Source organism: Amblyomma mixtum, chromosome 3 (genome assembly GCF_055824585.1).
Source record: "Amblyomma mixtum isolate Tamu chromosome 3, ASM5582458v1, whole genome shotgun sequence".
Taxonomy (NCBI): Eukaryota; Metazoa; Arthropoda; class Arachnida; order Ixodida; family Ixodidae; genus Amblyomma; species Amblyomma mixtum.
This window is the reverse complement of record NC_143014.1, coordinates 153,153,948-153,173,998: the sequence shown is the minus strand read 5'-3', so window position 1 is coordinate 153,173,998 and position 20,051 is coordinate 153,153,948. Positions and strand designations below refer to the sequence as shown.

Below are 20,051 nucleotides of genomic sequence, written 5' to 3'. Positions count from 1 at the left end.
TAATGTAGATTTTTCTAAGCTTGTAGTGGTCAGGGCATTGCCATCTGGCAAATTACTAGTGCACTTGTGCATAATCATGTGACTTTTTGAAATGGGTACAGGGCCAGACGCTGTGTTGTTAGAGGCTGTAGTCAAGGCTAATGAAGGCTTCACCGTTGCTGAAGCATTTTGCGATCACTTTCAGCACTGCATCCACTCACTGAGCTTATATTTCAAGGCAGCCAGATGCAGTGAGGAAAGAAAAAGGCTGCATTTTTGAATGTCAAGCACATATACCTTAAATAATGAGGACAGAGTAGTAGCACCAAATAACAAAGATGAAGGGAGAGAAGACAACACAAATGCTAGACATCAACTGGTCAGTTGATGTGTAGCGTTTGTGTTGTTTTCTCTCTCTTCATCCTTGTTATTTAGCGCTACTATTATGTCTTCGCTATCTGAGCCCTAACTATCCCAGCTTTCTGCCTTAAATGCCTTATATACCTCAAGTTTAATGCATTTAATGTCAAGCTTGATACAAGTAAGGTCGGACTTTTCGGTTTAAACCGAAAAACACTCATAAACGTAAGCTGAATTTATTTCCTGAAATTCGGTTTTAACCAAATAAGGTCACTATTTCTGGCGTGCACGTCACAAATGACTGGCTATTCATTATCAGTTATAGTAGGTCACAGCAGAAAACTAAGAGAGCGCTGAAACCAAGAATGTGGTGAGACAAAGGTATCTTAGGAATTTAGTACAGTAACCAAGTCATGAGGCATTGATCCGTGAACTCAGACACGCCTTTTCAAATAGGAAAGCTCGACCACTTATCTATAAGCACTACTGGCTAGTGTAGTGCTGTCTGCTCAGACTTATCACCGACTTGGGGCCGTCAATGCGTTAATTTTTCCTCTGCATGTAAGGGCACTGAAAACCTTCGGAACCATAACAAGCAACCGTCAATGTGAAACTATGCATAAACGGTACAAAGGTGCTGTGTTCTGGATTCAGCGATGGTTAAGCAGCAGTTCCATTGTTGCGTCAGCACTCAGAGCATAGGTTGTGCGGTCCTCTCGTTTAGCCCAGAGTGCAACCAGAACCTGACAATCAAGTTTTTAGAACTGAACTTCCACTTGTGTTTTGGCTCACGGCCCAGTCATTTAACATTAGCATTTTTACCTTTTGTAACAACTGTATGACATTCTTCAGAAAGACAGCTCTTGAAACGGCCATTTATGTGGTGCATACTGCTACATGAGCGGCTGGTTTAAAAAACAGGTTGATGTAAACTGTACGTCATTTTTGACCACAAAGAGACATCATATATATATATATATATATATATCACTGAAAAAAAAAACGACAATTAATAGTAGAAAATAATATTTCCAAAAAAACCAACAAAAGTTACATTCTGAAATAAACATCGAAAAAAGTCCGCCGAATTTCTGAAAAATAAAAGCCAAAAAGTCCAACCGTACAGTGTACAGTGTTTCTCTTGGTTAAACCGTTCGCTTATTCGTGCTGGAATTTGATGCAGAGATGGCATACGACAGTCTTGTTTTTTCAATACCAAGTTTGGATGAAGTACTTTCCTGATTTGATCAGAATTAATTATAAATCCACATCATCTACAGCATTGGTGACCTCCCATAACAAGCAGCCTTCACATAGTACGTGTTTAGTGTTGCAACAGTCTGTAGGACAATGTCTCATTAATCTTCTTAATTTGGGCTTTTATTCTGGCTTGCATACTTTCCCTTACCCAAACAATGGCCACAGGCGTTCCTCTGCCTATAGAGGTTCATTCATTCATTCATTCATTCAATTTAGCTTGCATAAAAAAATCATTTCCTTCTGGCTACAAAATTATGCAGCTCAGTACATACAACAGCCAACTGTAATAGGCGGCAAAGAAAATGTGTGAAAATTCTGTGATGTTCTGGGGCAAAGTGTTTCCTTAGTTTTCAGTACAAGTTATTCAGTAGAAGTTACTTTGTGGGGTTGGAAAGTGGTGTGTTTATTCAAATATTTAAAACTACCAGCGCCAGTGTTAGGAGTTTGTTCACGTTAGCCTTTTTTGAGCGTGAAAAATTCTGATAGACTGAAGTTCTCAGAAAGAAAAGGATCAAGGCATGGTGTCTATAACTACACATATTGACCAGTTAAGGGTTTCACTGGTTAGACAAAGATAAGATACAAGCCAGTTCCTGTGGGGCAGTTTAGTGTGGCAAGGCAAATAGGATATGTGTCATGCATGCTGCTTCCTTTGTTTATTTATGAAAGAAACTTATTTGCTGCAGGCCTGCAGAGACCTCTGCCGAGAGCAAGAGCCAGTCGATGCTGCACACCTGGAGGAAGATGACATTGCGAAAAGAAAAATCTCCCTTCCGGTAAATAATGCTTGGTGCACTGAAACAGATGACAAGTTTAAATAAAATTTCAGTAAGAATAACTTCACATTTCTGAAGTTGCGTATGGGAGGCACTGGTCGTTGGAAATATGCTATAGTCCAGTTTTTTATAGATGAGCTAGTGTTTTCTTGCAGTGATTAGTGAAGATCGCAAACCAATTCCCCTGGATTCTAAATAATGAAAGTATTTGGTGATTTGCTTCTGGCATCTATTTGTATTCAGGCTGGCATGAGGATAAATGAGAGTGGAGCACCAAGACAGAGTGATGACAGCCAGTTGCAAGGAGCAGCTGGCCATACCTCGTCAGCTCATCATGAACAGTGCGACCGGAAGCTTTCTCTGCAACACTTGAAAGGTGATGTCTGTGAGGCTCACTGTTATTCAGGGCTGTAATGAACTAGCATTGAATGCTGTAACTAGCTATAGGCTCATTACTTTTCTCAGTAAGCTCTCTTTATTGCTTTTATTTAGTCATGGCAAGAAGAACCTAGGGAATGAAGTTTGTGCCTAGCATGCTTCCAAATGCGGCTGAATATTAAAAATGTCATCTTGCTTTTGACATTGTAATTAGATACTGTGACCTGTTTTGTTTGCTTTGTGACTAATGAAAATGTCTTATTCAACTGGGAAGGACATCTGTGTGGAGCTTGTGGAAGGGGTGAAACTGAAAGCTGTTTTTTGATGTTTCGTTGGTGTAGGTTGTTTACATGAGTGGAGCCTTTATGGTGGCTGACTTTAAGCTGAGGCTTATAGTCGCCACTGCATTTAAGTTATTTTCTGTGCCTTCATATAATTTTTTAGGTCTCTTTGAACAAGCTAGCTTTTGTGTGATGTAGCATTTTATACTGCACAAGCTAGTGATATATGCATGAAGGCTTGCAATTGGACTTTCGGTTGCTGTATTCCAAGACTGCTTAGCTTGAGTTTGTTTTGGCACATTTAAAACAGCAGGGTATACAGTGACTTGCATGAAATAACTTATCGGTTGTAACTCAATGAAAAAGTTATTTGATGATTACTATGAACACCGCCTCTTATGCGGATGGTGCAGGGTTTGATCCCCTGTGTCGCCTGGTGCCCACCGGTTTTCCAATGGTTACAAGCTCTCCCATCTTCTTCTCAGTTTCTTTCAAGACACTGAAGGCGACTATTGCGTTTGTGTGCGTGGCGGTATAATTCTGCTAGGTCACAGATCTGTGCCCAAAACTCTTGCATTTAGGTAATGTTTAAGTGCCGCTATGATGGAGCAATTGCCAGCAGAATAATTGTTAGGCACCCACCATTAGCAGTCACAGCTTTAGTTTCTAAAACAAAAATTTCAGAGAATGACACTGAAAACCAGTGAATTGTGTCCTTATGTTGAAGGCGTAACTTTATAACACTAAATTTTTTTTTCATTTTTTTAATTTTGTGCACAGATTTGATCTTGCAGTCATCAGCCATTGATTGAGATTTGCATGTTCATGAACTTGATCTTATGAAATAAACTTGACCGTCTAATCTGATAGAAAAATAATTTGCATAGAAATAGACAGCAGTGGCTAAGAAAACAGCATAGAGCATTAGCTTCTTGAGCATGGCTGTGTAGATATGTATCAGATCCCAAACATGTCCAAAAACCTCAGGCAGACAGAGTGATGAATAGAAAAAGGTTTGGATGCCAGCACAAAGAGTTCACTTCCAATTTCTGGGAGAAAGTTAGCACAAGTACTGCCAGTTTTTGTGACTGCAGTAAGCACTGAAGCCAGCTTTCACCAAGTGCGAAAATTCTTGACCACATGTGCATACATCGTGAAGATTAAAGCTATGAAAGAAGTGCTCAATTGCCCAATGATGTATGTGGATGTTTGTTAAAGTCCTGTGTTCAAACCGGACCTAGTGGTTGGTATGAATGATGGCAAGTTTTCTGGCTTTTCTAAGGCATGTGAAAGCTAAGTTCCCTTTAATGTATGAGAACTGCTTAATGCCGCATCTCTCTACTTCCTCTTATCCTTTTACACCACCTTAATCCCCCTCCCCTGGAACATCCTTCTGGTTAACTTCTCTGCTTTTCCTTTACCATTTTTTTCTCTCTCACTCTTAATACCGCTCTTGGAAAGCAAGAATGCAAGAGGAAATAACCCAGTACTTTTTTTTGTCCAGAGAAGAATTTTTTACATGTTTGTGCAGCATTGTATTTTTCGAGACTTCGAAGGATTTTGTACTCTCTGCAGTGTCAGTAAGATGCAGCTTCATATATACGTATTTGTTAATTTGTTTGCTATAATTTTTGCTTAGGCATTACGGAATGAAATCGGGTTTAGGAAACTGAAACAAATGCCAGCAAGAAAACTGGACGAGAAAACACAGATGCAACCTAAATCCCAAACAAGAATGATGTTGTATTGTTATTGAGCTTATAATTTGAAGCTGACCACACTTCAAATTTTGTTTTAATTTTTTACAGCGAAAGCTTGGCCAGTAACGCCTTTTTCACTCGTGAACCATCATCCTACAATAGAGGACGACTGTTCAGCACATCCTGTCACTGCCATGTGCACAACTGCTGAAGAAAACACTGCCGAACTGAAAAAAATGGACAGTAACATTCAGCCCCTTTCACAAAATAAGATGCCTCTTGTTTCAACATCGTCATCCGAATGTGTTTCCACAGTGCCTGGCTCCATTCCGTGTTGTGCTCAACACCAAAAAGAAGGTGGTGCTGTGATGAATACGCTTCGATGCAGGGATGCTAGTGGGGGAAGAAACCATTACAGGAGGGCACCGCTGCGAAGGTAGGTTTCTTTATTTTCTTTGAAGTTTCCTGTCTGATACTGCTGGATACAGCTTCACTAGTTATCCTTTCTGTTTCATGGTCTTGTGTAACATTGCCATTAATTTGAAGATTATTTCCAGATTTGTTGATTATGCTTTTTTTGTGAAAAAAAAACAACTACAACTCCCATTCTAATTACATGGTTGCTACTTCCAGTTAATTTCATTCTTAGCCGACCAGCCAGTCATGTTTGCAGTAAACATATGCAGGTTTGACCTCCATTTTGACACTTGCCTCAGAGGCATGGGTTGACTGGGATCACATTACTCCGCACTGCATGTGAACCTCTTGCACGTTACTCCTTCTAAATGTGCTTATTTAGTTTCATTTGACAAGCACTGCTGTCTGGAATGTCATGGCAGCCATGAAAGGTAATAAGTGAAATGAAATGAAGGGCAGTGTGTTTATGTTGAATTTTCATACCTTCTAACATTGCAATGTTTCATAACGTTGTAAAACTGATAAACTTATAAGCTTATATTACCCTATAAATCAGGCCTTCTCAAGCATTTCGGTGTCAAGAACCCTACGTGCGTTCAGTATGATGTAGTGTGGGTCCTCCAGCTGCTGTTGCCACATCCTCCCTTTGCCTTCCACATTAATGCAAGCATGGGCTTTAACAGCCTATGCTTGCATTAATGTGGCTGTCATAAGAAAGTACTAGCAGCATTCCCACTTGGCTAGGCCTTGAAGTAGTTGTGGCTGTGCTGATGACTTTGTGATTTCGTTTGAAACAAGCGCAGCCAGGAGACTGGTATTACAGGTGTGTATTTTCCTATGAGGCCAAAATAACTGGTACAGAATTGCTGAAGCTTTTTAAGTCCCTCGAGATCTTTTGGTATTAAGGCAGCAGATCTTGTTTAGCACTGCTTGCAGCTTTATGCTTGATGATATGTCGTAACAACTAATGGATGACATATGTTTTATGTGCAAGCTGTGTTCTGGCCAAAGTGATTCGGCAGCTTCATAAATTATTTAATTTTGAATGAATGTTTGTGCAAAGTGTCATCTTACTCACAATCGAAAAAGAATACTTAGACAAAGCCCCTTTTGTAAGGGCTCTCAAGCTTTAGTGCATATGAATTAAAGAATTTAATTGCTTCATATCTTTGCAATGAAATTATGCCAACGGCTTTATTACATACGGTTGGATGTCTGCCCACTGTTGGGAATTTCAGTTTTGCAGTTTATAGTTAATGAAGAAGAGGATAACAGTGTCCTAGCAGGAGTTCGCTTCTTTCGAATGCAGATAATTGATTATGTTGATGCCACTAATGAATTTCACTGAGCGCTTTATTTACCCCGCTTATTCCTTTCTTAGTTGTTCTCTTTTGTTTGTATATATATATATATAAGAAGGGGGTGAAGATCGGATGGATCCGGTAGAACATAAACGTAATTCGGTTGACACACGGTAGAAAAACAACAACTTTATTCTAACGTTTCGACCAGGGTCTGGCCTTTGTCAGAGTGGCCTTCGTCAGAGTATATATATATATATATATATATATATATATATATATATATATTGTGATGCTGAGACAGCAAAGACGAAGTCGTGATGAAAGAAGCAGGCGGAGGAAGACGAGGAAGTGGGATTAAAGAAAGGCTAGGCAATCGAGCGGACGCTCAGCTCAGCGCGTCTAGGTGTCAGTCATTACAATGGCGCAGTCGACCAACGTCGAGCCCGGCCCGGACCTCCACGACCCGTCGCTCCTCTTTCGAAGCGGCCGGGCAGTCCCACGGCCGGTTCCCTCGGCGCCTGGAACCCCTCTTCCGCCCGAGAACGGCGTCCATGCCTCCTCGGCGGATTCGGCCTTGGCCCTTCTTCCCGAAGCCCTCTCCATCATCCGGGAGTTATCTGCTTCTTTGACTGCAGCGCTTGGCCGCGCATCACTGTCCCCTGGATACCCAGTAACCCCGGTACAAATTCCGGAGTACCGTGGATTTTCTGACGACGCTGAAGCGTGGATTCAAGGGGTCGACGCTGCTGCCCGGCGTTTCGCCTGGTCTCCAGTCACCACGCTCGCCGTCGCGGAAGACCATCTCCGCGGTGCCGCCCACGCCTGGCACCAGTACGAAGGCCGCCGCTACACCACTTGGCCGGCCTGGACCTCTGCACTTCTTGCCGCGTTTCCACCCCTAGCCAATGCGCACGATGCCAAACTCACGACGATGAGAGCGCGGCGCCAGGCTCCAGACGAAGACATCGCCCTTTACAATCAAGATAAGGTACGCCTTCTTCAGGCCTGCAGGGGCCGCACGTGGCCGCAGCAGGCGTTGGGCTCTGAGGCGCCCATTGCCGCGGTGGAAGCATCCGAGCTCCTGCGGGTCGGCTCGAACACAATCGTCAGTCCGCCACCGCAGTCACCGCAGCCGACGAGCGGATACGCGTCCTCCGTGGTGCACCGCTCTCAGATGACCGCCTCGCTCGCCGAGGTGTCGGCAGTTCCCGGCCAAAATGCAACCAGCGCTCCTCCCAATTCCATCGGGAGCGCGGGCTCCGTCTCAGCAGTGCCACCGTCCCCGCTGATGTCTCGGGAACCGTCTCATGGACCGATGAGGCATCCCAACATTCCGGCATCGACGCATGATGGACACCGCATCGGTCGGCCCGCGGCGCAGCCGCCTCTTGCAGGCAGTGCTGGTTCCGTGACGCCACCTTCGCCACGGCACCCGTACTTCGCTAGCTCGGTGACGGAGGCTCCGGGCTCAGTGGCTATCAGCAGCGTCATCGGATGCTCAAGTCCGAACAGTAATAGCCTGGGTAGCATGCCGCCTGGAGTGCGGTCGCCTGGGTTGCCGCCTCAACGGATGACGGCCACTCCAGGACAACCGCGTCCCCTGCTGCCGGGACGTCAGTTTCATGAGCCAATTTTCCCAGACAACAAAATCCGGCGCCAGCCTGTTTCCAGCGTGGACTTCCGCGAAGAGGACCGCATCGACGAGGGTTACGAGGCCCTCAGCGGAAAGCGGACCCCTCCAGTGCCACCTGCTCGGCAGCCAGCAACTTCCGGGTCCCGCTCCGGACGCAGGCTACCAGTAGGCCGTTCGCGGCTGCCGCCTTCTACGGGTTCCAGGGTCGGCAGCGGGTCATCAGTATCGCGCCTCCTAATGTTCCAAATCGAACGAGGATTGGATGCTCCCACGTCCCCTCCCGTTAGAGAGAGGCTGCATCAGGGCAGGCAGCTTGATGAGAATCGAGAAGATAGTCCACCACCGGCGTCGCCCTTGATGCGTCGACGCAGCTTCGAACACACCACCTTGCATGACGACCTCGCAGGGACACGGTCGAGAGCCTGCAACTGTCCAGGTACTGTCCTGGTCTGCCGCGGCCCTCCACGCCGATCCACCAGCGGACGCCTTCGCGGCGCCTATGTCAGGGATGCCTACGATGATATGGACGGCCTGTTCATGATCAGAAAGGCCAAGAGGAAAAGAAGGAAGAGAAGAAAGAAGAGAAAGAAGAAGAAAAGAAAGTGGAGCAGAAAAGAACCAGATGAGAAGGCTGAGGAAGTTCCGCCTCCAGCCAGGTCTGCTCCCCTGCTCCTCCCCCTACTCCGACGCCAATGGACGGGCCTCTAAAACTCAAGCTCCCCATCGTGTTTGTCTTCAGCGGCCCCGGCTGCGGCAAGGGTACCCAATGCGAGTAGATAGCGGCCAACTACGGCTTCACGCACATCTCTTCCGGTGACCTGCAGCGGGCGGAGGTGCAGTCCGGCAGCGACCTGGGCAAGGAGATGAACGAGATCATGACGAAGGGTGAGCTCGTCCCACTGGTCACGGTCTTGCAGCTGCTGAAAGGAGCAATGAGGAAGAGCGTGGCGACAGCCAAAGGTTCCTGATTGACGGTTACCCCAGGAACACCGAGCAGGGTGACCGCTTCGAGGCTGAGGTGTGCAAGTGCACCAACCTGCTCTGCGTCGAAGTGAAGGACGAGACCATGAAGGAGCGGCTGCTGAAGCGGGGCGAGACGAGTGACCGTGTGTACGACAACGAGGTCTGGGTGCGACGCGGCCTACAATCAACAGGGCGTCCGCAGTCGTGGCCGAGTGTGATGCCGAGACAGCAAAGACGAAGTCGTGATGAAAGAAGCAGGCGGAGGAAGACTAGGAAGTGGGATTAAAGAAAGGCTAGGCAATCGAGCGGACGCTCAGCTCAGCGCGTCTCGGTGTCAGTCATTACAATATATATATATATATATATATATATATGAAAGATCATTTATTTATTTACAAACAAACATCAGAAGTTATTTAAAACCTCTTAAGATCACATGGACTTCTTACCACTTGCTTGTAACACCATGCACCATGGTTTCAGCTAGCCAGTCAGTAGGTTTGTGATACTATATTGTTCCCATAGCTGGGGCTATTGGGGATAGGAGGCTTGGATACGTGCTCTGTTCAAACGAAAAAAGAAGCAGGAACAAAATTAAACAAAGCAAGCTGATTTGCTTACTCATAATACTGAATGTTGCCCCACTAAAGGGAAATGAAGGAATGCAAGGATGAAAAAGCAAGAGTGCACAAGTGATCCAGGTAATGCCGCCAAAAAGGTGTAGTGTGGCAACAAAGTATCCAGGATTGTTAGGGCTTTATTTTCACTGACGTAGTTGTAAAGAAGTTGTGGTCTCTGGCTTAAGCTGTAATGCAGGCTCTGAAAGCTCACTGAAACATCTGTAGCTTTTCTTTTGCGGTGCTCATGACTGTAACTTTAGTACGTTCAGAGCTAAATTCCACTTTTGTGGCCCACTTTGCATGCCTAAAACACCTGTAGAGATATATACCGTATATACAATATGATGCTTTTATGTGGGGATGGTTTAAATGAAAATGTGTGTTCAGAAATTGAATAGACTTCCAAGACCTGCCATTTTTATGCAGGCTGTTTTTTTTTGTAATCACAGCTGTAGTGACTTTTTTTATTTAATTTGGTTATGCAGCACTTACGAGTATATGTGAATGTGCTTAGCTAGAAGAGTACCATTGTGAGCATCTTGGATGTAATAATGCTTAATGGTGCGAGAGTGGAAACACTTCAAAAGAATGACCATGTTTCTCACCTGTCCGTTTTGCTTTTTGTTTTGGTCAGACAAAAATTAAGTGGACTATTGTACTGAACGCTGTGCAAAAAATTTATTTGTTTCTCAAGGCTTGTTTGCTGGCAGTAGTGTCCTTTTATTCGCTTTAGTCGATATTTAGAGGCCACTAGATTTCAAGTACGTCTCAAAGTGCAAACAGCAGCGATGCTACTCCCTGCATCAATGTAGTCTGCTTGTCATCTTGCCCTGTGAAGCCAAGGTGGCTCTTTTTGAGCGATGAGTCTTCCCCACTGTAGAAGGCATGAAAACCCCCATTACATGACAGAAGCTAATTTCTCTTTGCTTAAATTGGTAATTGGGAATGTACACTCATGGACAAAATTTTATGGGATGGAGTTGTGCAAAGAAGAAAGAAAAAGTGTGTTGGCTTGCAACTGGATTCATGTTCGATTGGAAGTGATTGGACCGTTCATGTCCTCATGCTTTTCGGCTTACCAGTGTGAAGTGGTTTGCCTGATCGGGCAGAAATGAATGTTTTCCGTGAGCCTGCATCTCGTTAACTCTTGTCCACAACTGTACCATTTTTTTCCAAGGTCTTGTAATGAAAACGTGCTAAAAAAAAAAGCTGTCATATGCATTTCAGTCTGTGAACAACATGCACACTTTGTTTTGCTTGTTTCTGGCCTGTGCGAAGCAGGTGCATTTGTTTGGCAAGTCTGTTGCTGTTGCAGCATTCATTGTTTTCTGACCATGTGACTGTGTTGTGCTTGCCACACAGGGTGAGCCACCATGGCAGCACATCTGACTGTGAGTCTGATTCAGATGCTGTGGATCGCAATGGAGTCGGGCGTGATTGTGGAGGATTTTCTGCAGCTATGTGGGAGCGCATTCGTTTTTTGCGTATGGCCAGCTCTGAATCTGCCAAGGACAACAGCAGGAGCCAGGAGCGAGCAGGGTGGGTGGGCAGAATTGTCTGGTTGCTTTGGAATTTCCCGATCTGTTTCTCCATGTGAATTCATTGCAAAACATCGTTCAGTCAGCGCAGCAACCTCACGATTGCCTGTGATAATTACTGAAGGATTGTTTTACCACATTTATCATTGATGAATGATTATCCTTCTTCTTATGGTGCTCGGCTGCTGACATGAAAGACGCAGGTTCGATCCCGGTCGCAGCGGTCGCATTTGGATGGAGGCAAAGTGCAAGAGGCCCGTGTACTGTGCGATGTCACTGCATGTTAAAGAACCCCAGGTGGTGGAAATTATCCGGAGCCTTCCGCTACGGTGTCCCTCATAGCCTGAGTTGTTTTGGGACGTTAAACCCCAATAAACCAAACCAAACCAACTATCCTCCCTCACTTTTTGCTTTGATTGAGGACGCAGTGCTTGTGGCACTAAAACACATGATTGATATCTGATGTCTACTGAGAACATTTATTGTTTATTAGTGCGAAAGCACTGTTCCGATGGGTGAACCCTGAGCAAGTTCTTGCGATTTTTGTATGCCTGCAGTGTTTGTGGGTTTGTGCCAAATGAAATAAAGAAATAAAAATAAATCAAATAAATGTCCGCAGCTGGGATTCGAACCCGCGGCGGCGCAAACAGATCAGCTTCGCTGGCCACTGCACGAGAGCACTAGGCTATTGCTGCAGCCAAACATGCCTCATGTTAAACTGCAACACGGACTGACATTGTGCATTGCACATAGCCTTCTTCATCAACTAATACTACTATCAGACTAATATTTGTGCTCTGAGCTATGTGGTGGCAGTGACAGAGAGATGTGCGCTGCATGCATTAGTATGGAGAACGTTGTGGCAGGAACACGACCCTAGAACAATACGTGTTGGCGTTGACAACATTGCTGCAGAAATGTGGCACTAGAGCATAGGCCACTGGCGTACATTGGGTAAATTGACACTGACGATGAAAAAGTTGGAGACGTGCATAACTGGCTCCCTGGGTCAGTGGACACCTCAATCATGCTTTCAGGTACGTAGCGGTGGTGCTCACCTGCAAAAACTGTGCTTTTGCACAATATATCGTGCTCAGGAATTCTAAACCGGCAGCCATTTTTTTCGTTCGTCATATTCATGGCATATATTAATACACTAATATTAATATTAATACACTGCAGTAAAGGAGTGGTGCTAGCAGTATACTTCACGACAACAGATGTTTGGGTGCAGCTTGAACACATCATACATTAATGACTAAACCAACTGCTAATCACTGGTCAAAAGCATGTGGCAGTATGTAATTGTGGTTGTCATGAAATCATTAGGGTCGCCTATTTTATTTGGATTTTTTTTTTTCAAATAGATGGACACACTCAACAGCTAAATTTTACAGTTGATTTATTTTTTTCTTGTTATTCTAGCTGACACAGTCTGGGTTAAAAACACATTAGTGCAAGGTTATCCCAGTGTTGACTTGCAGTAGATTAAAAAATGTTGCGTCAGCTGGGTTGCTGGGAAGACTCCCAACATAAACAGTCTTTTGCTTTTACACATTCAAATGCCTCATGTAGCTCTGAAAGACAAATGCTGCAGCCAGGCTTTGTACTCTTCTTGTTTGTCTGTACCTCCCTTTATTCAAGGATCCAAAATTGTACATGTGTATTCAAGATATAACTTTAATATTTGCTTTATACAGCAGTTCTTTTGCACTTATGGGAAATTGTTCAGCATGTCAGTGCAGTTAACCTAGAACTTTGCATGCCTTTGAAGTGATATCATCAACACAATAACATCTGAACACTTCACGAGGCAAAATCCGACCGAGAAATCTGCATTCTAGAACTAGCAGCCTGCTCCCCTCTATACTTCTCCTGGCTATCCTCTCCCTTTCCCTTTCACCTCCGCTGGCTGCAGCTCGGGTGCTTAAGGTATTAGATAGCAATTGCCGTGGCCGGGAACATTCTTTTCCTTCACCTTTTTCTTTTTTTAAATAAACCACTGCCACCACCAGAACTAATAGGCCTGAGTTTGTTAGTAACCTGTCCAGATATTTTCAGTCTTCTTTTCCTCACAAGACAGTGCAAAATAGAGTGCAGCATGAAATGAAAAACTTCCAGCTTGCGCAAACATAATTATGCAGTGTTAAAGAAAAAGCAAAGTGCAAATTTCAGTCTTTGTGCTGCATGGCATAACCATAACGGGGTATTGATTGAACTACCAGGCTCCTCTGCTTATCAAGACTATGAATAAAATGGTTTATTCTCACTGACAAGATTGCGCAAGGTTATGGGAGAAAAGGGGGGTGGGAAGTCAGCTCAATTTACCTTGAAATCCCAGACAATAGCTGCAGCAGAGTGGAAAAACACAAAAAGCTAAAGGCAAGAGGCTTGAGGCTAGAAGAGCCATAACCTTTTGTCAGTGCACTGAATGGCTTAAAATTGTTCTGCTTGTGTTATTTAAAGTTTAGTATTATGCCGAAATTGAAAGCAAGACCTCGAAATATGTTCCGACATGCGTCATTGTTTTTGCATTTTTGTTTTGCATTTAGTTAGCAATTTTCATGTGACATTTGTTGGCAGATCATCTTGTTTGAAGTGCTCTGGACCAGTTGCATGAGAGCGGAATCTGGTACCTTGTAGGTTGCCTGTGCCTGATGTGTATCTGTGCTTCTGTGTCATTCAGTAACTTACAGCTTGTCGCTGCTTCCATCTCTGGACTCCTTTTATATTTTATTTATTTATTGGTATTTGTGTACATATGGCTTTGCAGGAGTAAAGCTGATGGGTAATTTATGCAATTTCTTCATTGCTATATATTCATACAAAAACCATTGTAAATTCAAATAAACTCGAAGCTGTGATGTTTTTACTGAGAAAAGATTTAATATTAAAGAAGGGTAGAAACTGTGCAAAAGGACGAAGACAGGAGGTAAAGAAATGAACACAACACCACGGACATTCATTTCTTTACCTCCTGTCTTCGCCCTTTTGCGCAGTTTTTAACCTCCCTCGATAATGAACCAACTAGCCCACAAGAACATCCTACTAAACTTTATTATTATGCTGCCTTTTTAGTTGTACTGTAATTTTGAAGGCTATAACGAATGTTCTTCCACTTACAAAAACTAAAAGCAATGTGAACATGCACTCCAATCACAGCTGTTCAACAGCTTTGAGTATAATTGAAACTTCCTTAAGTTTTGAATGAAAAGTTTGGCAAAACCCGATCATGTAAATTTTATTAGGTATTTCACATGTTGTGCATGGTTTATGGTTTATACTACTTTTTATGCATGTTTTTATGTTATGCATGTTCTTTACTATGTTTTTTCTATTTACTATTTACAAGTTTACTTTTTTTAGGCTTCTGTACTTGGCATGCTCATATATTGCCCGTATGGCGTAATGTTGAATTGCTGACCTCCTCTTTTCCTTAAAGGGACTATAAACTTAACTCCCGAGTATGTCATTTCTTTTATGGAGTGAAATTATCATGCTCCTCATACTTATTTACCTATTTGCTCAGGGAAGAAACTTTTGTATCGAAAGAATTTACAATTGAATGAATAAATTTGCATTTTCCACCATAGTGGTGGAACTTGTGCTAAACGTGATGAAGTTGTGCACCACGATTAAGGCACTGAGGCCTTTCTTTTTCTTTTTCTCGCCATTTTGATGCATTCTAGAGCTTTTCATCGTGTTTCTTAAATTGGCTCTGAAACAGCTTCCGAGGATGGCACATCAACTCGTTCAATCACTGCATTGTGTTGTTACGAACACCTGAGCCAAATAATACACTTTTACACGCAGAAGAGAACCCGCAATCATACGTGAAAGTTGGCGATCCCTTTCCGGCGGCTTTTCATGCTTGCACCTTCTTCCGTCTCTCGCACCTGCGTATACCAGTTCAGGGATGGCTATTGGTTAGATTCTTTCAGACGTCAGGCAGCTACCATGGCCGCGGCCAGTAGTCCGCGTAGTTCCGGCAGGTCAGGAAGCTTCGCCCCCGGAGGTGGGGCCGGCGGAGCAGCACCGGCCTTCCAGCGTAAAAAAAGTGGCGAGAGGAGAGGGAAAGGCTCGAACACGCTGAAATTCAAATTTTAACTACAGATAACTCAACTTCTGCGAAGTGCATTAACAATGTCCTTGGTGGACAATATTCGTGAAGCGGTGCCCTTCAACATCCCAGGCATACCGCAACTTTATTAGAGCTCCTTTCAGAGCCCCTTTAAATGCTACTCTAAGTAAACTACTCCAAGATGTAAAGTATGTTATTTTATCATGCTGTGAGTGCTGTTATTTCTCAGACACAGCTTGAGAGGAACAGCGGATAAACTTGCTTGTTTCAAAATACTCGTTACTAATATACTCCGTTTCGTACATAGCAGTCAATGCTGCCAAAGCTAGCACGCCTGTTCGCGCAGGTTAAGTCAACACCCAAAAAGCAGTTTGCCGTACAACCAAAGTGAACACAGGCATATTTCATTACAACATATCTGAAGTACCGTGACTGGCAACCACCTGCGCTTCGTTTTACCTCTTGCCACATTTTCGTCCTGTGACTCATTGATACATCGAGAAGTAAGAATGACATGTGGTGGTATGACATGCGGCTGGTGGGTTGAATCACTCTGACTCCATCTACACTTAAAAATTGGTTCACACTCAGTGAAAATTATAGCCAGAGGGCACGATCACTGAGTGCCTTGCATCTTCAGCCATGATTCCCAATGCTAGCACTTCATTTTATACCGCTCTTTGTTTTTGTCCAAACCTTCATTGAGGCTTCGAGAAGAATGAATGTTACCTGATGGAGTAATATGGTTTTGCGGGCACACTGCTTCCTCATCCTTCTCGGCACTGACTGCTATGTATCAAACATAGTATAGGGAAGAGAAATGTAGGATGAATGGCCACAGGGGCTTGATGTTTATGCTTTCTGTTAGCAAAGCTCCTCTTTTCAATGAAAACTGCTGACTTGACATCGTTGAGAGGGGATGCCAGATACGTTAAATAGAATTAAGGGTTGGACTTTTCAGGTTTTATTCTTTGAAAATTTGGCATACTTTTTTCAGCGTTTATCCAAAGATTCAGTTTTTGGTTTCTTTCAGCGAGTATTATTTCCCATGGAATAATTTTTTTTTTAGTGATATATATAGCAGCTTCAATGTGGTAAAATGTCATGGATAGTTCACCTTTGCTTGTTTTTTTTGCAAGAGCAATCGATGTACCAGTAATTAATGCACGTATGGCCATGTTTAGTGCAACGGTTGCAATATGTAATGCTATCACCGTAAGAAAAATTAAGTCTCGAAGTTAAGTGGCCTGACCTCGAGACAAACACATAAGTACAAGCGTATTTTTTAAAACTAGGTTGCACAAAAAGCAAATAAATTAGAAAGAAAAAACAAGCAAAAGCAACAGGTGAATAGTGCACACATACATTTGCCTCGGTATAAAAGTGGAACCAGGCCTTGCTGTCTAGTCGCCTTCATGTCGGAGTAACTTTATCTGGTTGCGGTAAACGCAAGTGTATTTCTTTCTTTCGACACACTGCTTATTCTTTCACTTATGGGATGAACTGTGAAAGCAGCAAATGCTTCACAAGAACAAAACTTCTAATTGGAAAGAAAGAAAATGTGACTGCCGCTGAAATTCAGAAAAAGCCAGAGGCAGAGGGCCTTGGATCACGCAGTCTGCATAATGATGGAAGCAGTGGAAGTGTCACCGAACTGTCATGGAAGCCAGAAGATGACACTTTTTGGAGGCGTGTGTGTACTGTTTCCCATTGAAGGCGGCTTGATACGGTTGCAGACGTTGCAAACTCCCTAACCAGGTAACGGATCTAATAAGGTGATGAAAGTCTGTGAGCAGAAAGTGCTATGCTAGTAGATGAAGTACGACAAGTTGATGGAGCTTCTCTGTGTGCATATGGTGTTTGAAGTAGCGGAGCAACGCTTCAAAAGTTACAACTATGCTACTTAATCCAATGATCCTATTATCTTACTATGCACGTCACCACTTTGTTAATTCTCCTTTGACCATTGTGACCAGCAAGGTGTGGTATGCATCTCAAGGGTACTGACCTTTTTTGGTTAAAACCGAATTTCAGAAAATGAATCCCACATGCATTGATCTTTTCTTTTTTGTTTAAACTGTAAACTCCAACTCATAAATATAATCCATTGATCAAGGCTCACTTTTTTATTTGGGTTTATAGTCCCTTTAATTTATTGTGAGTTGGCTTTGGGAACCTGCAGTGGTAACCTTTGTCATTTTTCTTGTGTGATGACACGCTTAGAGCTTAGGTTGTTCTACTTTTGTTAATATTTTTCTGAAATGTTTAGGTCACTGTCTGGGAATTCAGTATCAAGTGATTCAGCCATTGGCCATGGAGACTCTACCCTTTCACTTCGTCTGCACGAGCTAGAGGCTGAGCTGATGTGAGAAATTATTTGGTTTGCTCATTGTGAGATCAAAGAAAAGTTACTTAGTTCTTTATTATAGCATTGACATGGCTTAATGAAGGTGCAGCTAAGGAAGCTTTCTGATGCATAAATACAATTATTATTCATGCTGCCTTTACATTTAGGACAAAGACAAAGCGGAGAATTACCTCTTGGGTCTACAGCACATCATACACGTTTGTGGGCTCACAAGCTCATCATGTCGTTCGCGATTCAGTAATCGCTAGTGGTGGAGTGCCTTTTTTTTTTTCTGATTTCTGTCAAATAATTTTTGCTTTTATGCTTTCCTTTTATTCCTATGTAACTCCTTTCCGTTCTATAGAGAATGCCTAGAAATCAGAGGAAAGTCTGGAAAGAAGTTCAGATGAAAGAGTACTATAACAGAAGTCCATAGCAGACGGGCAGCCTGGTGGGGTGGATTTGGGGAGGCTCATGTAGATGATCAGCATCTCTAAAAATATTTTAAGAGCCAGCTGCTCAACCTTCATATGAAGAATGACTAGGCTTGAGTGAATATTGAGTAGCATTAAATATTCAAATGAATATTAAGACTATCAATATTTGATTTGATGTGAATGTTTGGTATTCAAAATACATAGCATTGAAGCATTTATCACACGCAAATAACATTTTGGAATGCTTGCTGTCAGTAGTTGTATTAATATTATATAGTGGTTTATTAAGCAAACAAGGGAAGGGGGATGAGGGGCTCGTTATAAATATGAGAGAACGTAATTCGGAGGTCATGGTTTCGGATCCCACCGGCGGCATGTGGTTGTTTTTTCTTCTGCTTTTCTAATCTATTAGCTTTAAATGACAACATATTCAGTAATATTCTTACTTGATCAACACCACAAAAAAAAATAATTAATTAAAAAAAATCCCCTGTGCTCCTTGGTTTCTGTGGCTGTTGGCTTCTCTCTTAGTGTATTTATTGGTATTTATTGGTATTGGTATTTATCATTAGTATTTAGTTGTTACCAAGCAGGTGGACACTACTTTCCACACGTCTGAGGTCCTCAGTTCGAATCGAAATGTATTTTGAAAGTTAAGTGCATTTTTTCTTTTTTGTAAGTTATCACCTTATTGTCCAAGCAAAATGAGTTCTTTTAAAAGTGCTTAACTGTGCCATTCAACCTTTTTTTTTTATGCGCCACAAGTATTCTGAGTATTGGCTTTGAAGTTATTGGAAAAAAAATTACTATTTGCTTTGAACTCACTCCAAACTGAAAAGCCACTACGGTATCTCTGGAAACTAAGGATGTGTGAACATTCAAAGTTTTCAAATAGCAAAAATCAAACACCCTGTTACTTGATTTGCTGAGTGAACCAAATAGTGCATGTTCAAAACTATTTGCGATTAATCGAATCTGTCCTTATGGTTTTGAATAGTTTTCGAACAATTTGTATGAGGTTTGAATAGACAGGCCATTGTTTTTTCGATGACTAATTTCAAAAACAGAGCCTACTCTGACACTGCACAGCATGCTGCTGTGACCTGTCTGTGTGGGAGTAAGGGTTCAGTACTATTACACGGTCCATTTGGGTGGTTGCAATCATAAGGGTCATGCATATGGCCTTCCAGATTGGGCAACACTATACAGGATTCAGCCAGGTGTCAAACCCTGCCTTCATTTCCTACACGGAAGGCCATGGCTCATAATCCCACCCCTGTCATCAGCTGATATTTGGCACGGCAGACACAGTTGGTTTCTGCAACAACAAAACTGCAAAGGACACCACTTCATGCAAAAAGAAAAAGCACCAGAGAAGAATAATGCAAATAAGAATGCAAAGTTGCTTCCATTCCTTGCATTCGGTCGGGCTGCCATCATGAGAGCAAGCTGGCAGATACCCAGACAGCATTAGTGTAGCTATTGTATAGACCTTTATCAATGCCTAGCAGTTTCTATTTTGTCAATTTCTGCAAAAAAGGCATCACGCTGTTGGGACTTATACATTGAGACCTGCTGCTACATTGAGACAGCACATCGCAGGACTTTTTGAATGATTGTTATTAGTTGAATGATTGCAAGGTTTAATTGACATATGTGTGAAGAAGTTACCATCTTTGAATGTTTGTGCACTACTGTTACAGTGTGTGTGTTTGTGCACTCTAGTTTATCCCACAAGCAGGAATTTCAAACAGTTCTCTTGTTTGTCTTTTGGTGGGTGTCATCAGGGCCACAAAATGTGAGCTGGCAAAAGCTTTGAACCGAGAGACTTCTCAGAAGAATACACTTATTGAACAAGAAAATCTCATATCTGAGTTACAGCACCAAATTCATTGCCTTGAAGCCGCTGGTGATGATTCCAGGTTAGTGGCTTTATTCAAGAGTTGCTGCTGCTCGAAAAATGTGACTGCAGCTTGA

General features: G+C 42.9%; 1 protein-coding gene and 1 pseudogene across 6 annotated transcripts in view; both read left to right on the top strand.

The window, feature by feature from the left end:
* LOC149352402 (uncharacterized) overlaps positions 1-20,051 on the top strand; it is a 561,538-nt gene that overhangs the window by 155,195 nt on the left and 386,292 nt on the right. For 5 of the 6 annotated variants that reach the window (XM_089581571.1, XM_089581568.1, XM_089581569.1 and 2 more), the window contains 6 exons: positions 2,286-2,375; positions 2,619-2,751; positions 4,843-5,170; positions 11,034-11,210; positions 17,560-17,655; positions 19,862-19,996. In XM_089581571.1, coding sequence (XP_089437697.1) covers positions 2,286-2,375; positions 2,619-2,751; positions 4,843-5,170; positions 11,034-11,210; positions 17,560-17,655; positions 19,862-19,996 — 959 coding nt within the window. The remainder of the gene's footprint in view (positions 1-2,285; positions 2,376-2,618; positions 2,752-4,842; positions 5,171-11,033; positions 11,211-17,559; positions 17,656-19,861; positions 19,997-20,051) is intronic. The other variant, XM_089581570.1, reaches the window with a different exon arrangement.
* Positions 6,648-9,337, top strand: LOC149352405 (uncharacterized; annotated as a pseudogene).